The sequence below is a fragment of the Suillus fuscotomentosus genome, assembly GCF_016647785.1.
Source record: "Suillus fuscotomentosus strain FC203 chromosome Unknown F5891scaffold_19, whole genome shotgun sequence".
NCBI lineage: Eukaryota > Fungi > Basidiomycota > Agaricomycetes > Boletales > Suillaceae > Suillus > Suillus fuscotomentosus.
The window spans coordinates 476,151-483,857 of record NW_024539531.1 but is presented as its reverse complement, the minus strand read 5'-3'; the positions used below and the strand labels follow the sequence as shown (position 1 = coordinate 483,857).

The window sequence follows — 7,707 nt, the reverse complement described above, 5'->3', positions numbered from 1 at the left end:
TGCTGATATATGATTAGCACTGCCAACTAATTTGTCATAACCCTAAAATACTTTACCGCGGTCAAGTTAGAGCTCCTCGTGAATCTCGCATATGGACTGGTTGCACAATTATCCGACAGACCCGTCAGTCAAACTTGCCCTTTCATATGATTCAATCAGCGCATGATTGTGCTGAGTCGAGAGACAATTTCTAATACCGCAGAAATTGTTAAGATGCGGTAGGACGTGGAATAGTTACTAGTACGAGATAAGCAGATGAGTTTTGTTTTGAAGTGTTGATGTTTAGCTTGCAGTCGGAGAATGGATTTACCGATAGAAGGAACTAATACTGAGTCGGACAAGTCGCTCCTTCAAGTTCTGTGGGCTCCATGGTGGCGTTGCCACATGATGATTCTAGTGATGCTGATGGCCTGAGAGGCTGATCGCAGCGACACCATCAATGTTGAGCACCTAGGAAATCACCGACGGCCAACGACATGAAATTGAAATGCAACGAACTGCTTTTCCACCTCACCCATGTGGCAACCAGGCTTTGTGGCATCATAATCTACTGCCATCTCCGTCATCCTGAAACATCATGTACCATAAGATTATTTCTCCGATTAGCCTGGATCACGCAGATATTCTTGAGTGGTTCCAATCCAACTTGCGAACTTATCGCTGACTATTTCGGTCGAAGTAGTTCATCATGACAACAACTGCATAAACAGATTTCGCTCAAGTCATGTTGTTAAACCGAAAGTGATGGCATGTCATTAATGTCATTGCTCGGAGGTGCTGTGCACCATCCTTGTGGTGTTGGATCCAAAAACAGTACAAACCTGTAGGTGCCGTCAGATATGAGTCCGGACTAATAGCTAGTACTCTGAAACCTTTACAGCCTCACGATTATTACAGCCATGGTAAGTCCGCATCAGTCGATCGCTGTGCACCGAATTTGAACGCCGACTTCCATCTTATCTTTGACAAAAATTGAAATACTATCCCAAATTTCAAAGCAACGTGCTTCGAATTCACTTGGGTAAACCCTCGCCGAGCTGATGTATAAAAGGGCCCAACTACAATCTCATCTGGCACACAAAAACGCATCGATTTAACCAACAAGTCTTAGCCAACACTATCATTCAATACTACCATGATCCTGCCCAAAATCAGCTTTTACATCTTACTCTTGTCTGTCGCCTTCGCGCAAATCACAGCAGCACCCGTCACCAGTGTGTCGGATTGTGACAGGAGCCTGAGTGACGATGTAGCCTGTGAGTAGATCCCGGTGATGGCGTAGGACTTGGCTGATGAATTTGAACCTCTAGTAAGAGATGAACTGGAATCGCCCTGCGAGGGCTTTTAAAGGCTCGATGCAGCGCAAGGTTGAAAGTTGATGTAAAGAATAATAGATCAGTAGACCGGACGGTCATTTTGTATATGAGCACTATACTCCGTGACATATAGTGACAGTAGCTTTCAACAACAAATTTTATCATGTGAGTGGGCAGTGAGAAATTACACTACTAAGGCTATACTGGATGACAGAACTCTATGCAAGACGATACATTTAATCTGGGAAGCCTGTGTCCATCCGCGCCCCTAGATTCGTGAATGCTCTGATGTGAGGCGTGCCCTCACCGATCCACCCTTCCCCGCCGGTTTAGACATGTTAGTTAATCAAGAGTGAGGTGACTTTCAAGGTTGACGCAATTAAGTAGTATACGTGAACTAAGGGGGAGAAGGTATTTTCTTAGTAAAAGGGCCCAACTGATCTCATCTGGAATAAGACAACACATCTTAACCAGCGAGCCTTAGTCGACGGTACTATCATTCAATAATATGAGTGTGCTCAACACCAGCTTCTACGTCTTACTCTTGTCTGTGACATTCACGCAATTCACAGTGGCAGCAGCAGACGTCACTAAATGTACCTGGACTGATGACGACGTGGATGGTATAGCCTGTGAGTAGGTCCTGGTGATGGTGTAGGACTTGGCTGATGAATTTGAACCTCCAGTACATAAAGGAAAGAAATGCTTTTGAAGCTTCATTACATAATAATGCAGCGACGGGGAGGTTGAAAGTCGATGTAAAGAATAATGGAATAACAGACGATACGATGGCATCTTGTACATGGCGTAGTGGCAGCAGCCTTCCTCAACAACAAATTAGTATGCTACTAAGACTGTACTTGCTGACATTACATACCGTAGTATACCTGTATCGTAACGGCGCTCGGCGACTCTGACTCCATGCCATAGAATCATCTTGCAAGATAAGCCTATTTGACGTCCAACGCCAGCTGGTGTGCACATACTATACTGAGTGTAAGTATACCTTGTAGCAGTCAGTGTAATCTCGCGCAGTATTGACTTGGGGTGGCAGCCACATACCTTCTTGCAATCGTGATGCTGCTCGAAGTCTCCCCATTGAAACTTGAACTTACAGAACAGGTAAGTTAATCACAGCTATGAAGTAACACTGTAGATAACTCACCCACGCAGTGTCAGTCACATCAGTGCAATCGATGGACCATCATGGAAACAAGTTCAAACCTAATCATTAGGAAGAGAAAAAGCGCTGCCAGCGGATGTGAGGGAGATGGTTGAGAGGCACGAGAAAGAGGGGACAACGGATAGCCCTGAATATAAACAAATGGTAGGGATCTTCTTTGAAAAGCATGTTTGCAAGAGCCCCTGGCCAAAGGTGATGGAGACGTCCTTTGTGGCCATGATGCAACATCCCACCGTGTATCACACGATGTAGGTGATATCTTGACCGACCTTTCTGATAGGTACTGATCATGGATTCCAGGAATGGACCATCAGAGTTCACGATTACGGGAACACTGAAGTCATGGTCGTGTCTGGATCAAATTCACACAATCACGACTCCTACTCTGCTCACCAACGGTGTGATGGACGAAGCGCAGGAAGCCTGCGTGAGGCATTCTTCCAGAGAATCCCGCATGTGAAGTGGGTGCAGTTTTCGCAGCGTCACATGCCGTTCTTGGAGAAGGAGGAGGACCAGACGAGATACTCTCAAGTGGTGACTGATTTTTTGACATGTGCTTGAATAAGTTAAATCCTGTAAAATATAAGACTGAATGCAAGAGAATGGAATGTCCAGTGATTTGCACCTTCCACGGGTTCAGGGAAGGATCTCTAGGCATTATCATTGCCAGGATACACGATGAGAGGGCGGCTGTCTGCTATATGTTAAGAGAGATTGGAGATACTAAATCAAATGAACAAACTGGAATATCTGATTGAGATGGAAATCCGGATGTACATTCACTGCAGGGGAAACGAGGAAATAATCGTACACGGAACGGGTAGGATTACATACTACTTGAGTAATCCAAGTTGAACATTCCGACTTGGTCCTAACGTTGTCATTTCCAAATTTAAACGCATCAGCCATTATCGTGTGTCGACATGTCAAGTCTCATCTGGTTGTCAGTCGTTCCCCCAACGCGCCTCATATGCTGATCTTCGAATGGCTGAAGTCACAGGCAAAGTAGATTTAAAAATCGGAGATGACACGTACCAGACTTGGTACAAAATCATTGGGGATCACGCTTCGAGTGTGCACCCTCTCATCATACTGCACGGCGGCCCTGATGTCCCGCACGAGTATATGACACCTCTCACCGAAATCCAGGCATCCTCGTCGTCTTTTACAACCAGATCAGAAGTCCATTTGTGAAGGTATGGCGGGAAGCCCACAGAGTTTTGGACTGTCGATTTCTTCATGGATGAACTGGTCCCTGGACAACATTGTTGCTCACCTTGGCGTGCAGACCGGCTTCGCTCTTCCTAATCACTCCTGGGGATATTAGGGAAGCACTACGCTACCCACAATAATCCGATGAGTCTCCAACACCTCGTCCTCACCGTCCATGGCACTGTAGGAACAAAGGACTGGTCAGCTGCTGAACGCGCTGCCGGCAAATTTGTTGGCTGTGCCAATCACATATCAGGCGGGTTTCTCGGTAGCCATGATATCTTGCGAAGAACTGGTATTTGGCTGGATGTTCGGAATTCTTAGCATCCTTGCCACCGCGTGGCATGCTAGCATCCGATCGCAACCGGTACAACATCGTGAGTACCTTCCTTTCATACGTATCTGATACAGAATCTCAATTGCAGTCTGGAGTCGGAGAGCCTACCAAGCTCGCCAAAAGCATTTGGTCGCACCCATCCAGAACAAGAGCACCGACTTTTCGTGCTGGTCTTCGGCCATCAGCTTCAGTATTTATGGATACCGCAGCAAGCTCTCCTCGACTACAACTGTGACCAACCTTAGGGCACATATCATCACACGCATCGTTGTCTCTATTATCTTCGACGAATTCTTATGTGTGACCCTGCACATACTCTGGAAATGGGGAGTATCGTAATTGCAATGGAGAGCGCATTAGGACTAAATTAACACACCACTTGGTACGTTTTAGTCTGTTTTCGTTGAATGGCATTTGCGGAACTGTGTATCATTTGATTGTATTCTTTGAGCCTGTTCAATACAACAGAATTGTTCAGTTTCTAGTGCTGCCTTACATTCAAGTGACTAAGTTGCGCAACCAAAGTTGTCTCGAGTCCAGACGAAGAAAAGGCTCTGCAAATGACTCTTGCAAATTACTTATGCGTCTTCCCATTGTTAATTTTTTCAAGACAGGATAATGCCTTAAACCTATCCTTACCGTGGAAGGAGGAAATTGCTGTAGTAATTTGGTCATCCCATTCCCGTATATTCGATCTTATTTATATCCCACAGGATCAACTATTTAAGAATATGCCAGGAAGCCAGCCACCACTTGAAATTATCTTGCCTGGTCCTCCTCGAAGAATGGCATGCAACGTTGGGAGAACTGCGCCTACGGCGACCTACGCCAGCGAGATTCTCCGGAAGAAACGACTGCGCTTCATCCATGACACCATTGGTCAGGAGAGGAGAGTACAAGTTGCAATTGTGCGAATCTGATCCAGATACGACCATGACCTCAGCGTGCTCGCAATGGCGAACTCTAATGGTCCAATCCTGGTAACGGTGATCAGTACATATCAGAAAGGTACGTCGAGACGTCATCGACATCGCATGTTGGATGTTACATCATGACTGCAAAGGACGCCTCCATCGCCTTTGGCCAGCAGGTCTTGCAAACGTGCTTTTCATAGAAGATCCTTATCATTTGGTTAAATCTAGGGCTATCTGTCGTTCCATCTTTCTCGTGCCTCATTCGTCTCCCTCACATCTGTCATAACTTTATCGGTACTTGGTCAAGCTAAAGCTCCTCGCAGATCTCGCTCGTACTAGTTGCACAACTGTCCGGACCCAATACCACAGTCAAAATTGTCCGATTCAATCAGCATGTGACGTATAATTTGCGCCTAATAGTCCGAGGCGCCTCCGACTCAGAGCCTGCTCACTACCATACACCTATGGTTGGACCGCCTCCGCACTCCGAGTCAGAGAATGTACTCGCCGTGTTATCTCAACAGAAGGAACTTCAAGCAAGACTCGAACAGTTGTTCTCGAGAAGCATGTAATACATTCAGTATAAACAAATAATCACGTGTGCGCGAACACATCTTCTACTCCCAATGTCAATGTGCCCATGCACTCGATCTGTCCTTCTTTACGTCAACTTTCAACCCTCCAGTTGTGTTTGGGTTTCAAAAAGGATGGGTCGCCGCTAGAAGCTCGTCAGTTGTGCTCCAAATAATCGCCAGCGCCCACTCACCATAAGTAACATCCACATTGTCAGAATCCAGGTTATTCTCTGCAGCACTGACCACTAGGATTTGTGCGAAGGCAACTGACAGGAGCACAACATAGAAACTGAGTTTGTTGACGTTAAGTACGGTCATGTTAATCGCTGAGATGTGGGGTTTAGGATGCGTTGTTGTAAAGTGAGATCGGAAGTTATACCCTTTGAATACCAATTCGTGAGCGCATATAAGGAAGCATCACGAACTGCCATCGCACTCGAGCACTATCCAATTGACTTGATCGTTTATAGTTTCGGCTGAAAAATATTTCTAGATGTGATTGGTTGCATCTCACCCAAATGATATCCAGCTCGGGGAGCATTTGATAATCATGATCAAGCAACAGTGTTCCAGCGCAGAAAATAATCATTTCCGCAGAGCGTCCTGTACTGTTTTGCTTGGGTATCAGAATTTTTTTGTAATGATGATGCTCTGATCAAGATGCCAGCGGTCCGGATGAGCATAGCGCTCATGTGCAGTAATTTGGAAAATGAGCCCATTTGATGGTCACATAAAATCATTGAAAATCTATTCGCGATCGTAGGATATCGTTAGTGGATGTGTGCGCGAAGCCGGAGGCGAAGTTGTTAACATACATCCATTCCTGCAGAAGTCAGCACTTTCACGAGATTTCTGGCTACTTACATAAACACAAAATTCGCAACATATCGTTCTCTCTCTAATATTCATCACGAGGTTGAACCACTACATCAGATAGAAACAGAATTGAGTGAAATGTGTAGTTGAAACTGGAAGTGCCGAATGAATAAACCATCTACGCAGTCAGGCAAAAATGTCACCTGCCGACTCGGATATGTGCCGTGACGGAGTTTCAGCACTCAGTACTGCACATCCGCTATGGGCGTCCACCAGCGTTAACTATATGAGGAAAGCTGCGAATTTTCAGAGTCCAGAGTCCAGACCCTACATGAGTCAATTCAGGTACACGGTGGTCTACTGTACTGCCAGTGGTTTGCTTACGCTAAATAAGTATCATTTGCGGGATTCGCCTGGAGCCTAAGCCTTAAGCAAAGAAACATGACCGGGAGAACTGTTTCGACTTGAATTGATCATGATAGCAAGGGTAGCTTGAAGAGCAGTACTGTGGCCATGCCACATATACGTGACCGACTAAGTAATCCATAATATAAAGCCTGAGCGGCACTTACGTACAATTTCATCACTGAAAACCAAGATCTATGATAAACCCTTATATACACATTATAATCCCAACAATGTCTATAATCGTATAAAATATGGCAGTGCAGAAGCCATAGTCTTGTATAGAAATATATTGTTATCCCTTGCGACCAATCTTTATCATGATTACCTGTGCCCGGCATTAGTTGAATGAATTTGGCTGTGTAAAAACTCAAACAGATTGATAAACACGCTAATTGCTGAAAACAAGATATATATGTGTAGAACGCTATCCCCTATGACCAATAATTATCAAAATGGTTTTCATTTGGCATTGGCTGCATGAATCATGTTGTGACAATACTAAAACTGTACTGAAGTGATGATGCATGTTCGAAAAAGTGTCTCTCATTTAGCATTTCTAGCACAGCGGCTCTCCTGTCCAATAAGTAAAAGAGATAGAAATTCTTGCCATCTGTACCATCATATGGACAATTGCTTCATTGGCATCATGGTATTGCGGGTTTTATACTTGATTGGCCAGGAAGTCACATTGGGTTGTATAGGATTATACAGAGACACTCGGTACAATACATGTAGTTTATCAATGCCTCGCCAATTCTCTACCCTAATCTCATCATCAACACCGTCTGCAGGAACAATAACATGGGTTGAACCACAACAGATATCGTTAGTGCCTTGAAGTCCAATGAAAGCAAGGTGTCGTGGCAACTTGACACTATTGTTTCCTTATGCAAAATTTGCACTGCTCAAGTGGTTGACTGAGTTTGGCGGTGCCGGTGTACAATCA

The 7,707-nt window shown here is 44.9% G+C and overlaps 1 protein-coding gene across 1 annotated transcript; it reads left to right on the top strand.

The window, feature by feature from the left end:
* Positions 1 to 2,418: 2,418 nt before the first annotated feature.
* Positions 2,419 to 3,283, top strand: F5891DRAFT_195888 (uncharacterized protein). The gene is made up of 3 exons (XM_041370870.1): positions 2,419 to 2,438; positions 2,490 to 2,747; positions 2,814 to 3,283. The coding sequence occupies exons 2-3, from the start codon at positions 2,587 to 2,589 to the stop codon at positions 3,058 to 3,060; spliced, it is 408 nt and encodes a 135-aa protein (XP_041227566.1). The 5' UTR covers positions 2,419 to 2,438; positions 2,490 to 2,586; the 3' UTR covers positions 3,061 to 3,283.
* The last annotated feature ends 4,424 nt before the right edge of the window (positions 3,284 to 7,707 follow it).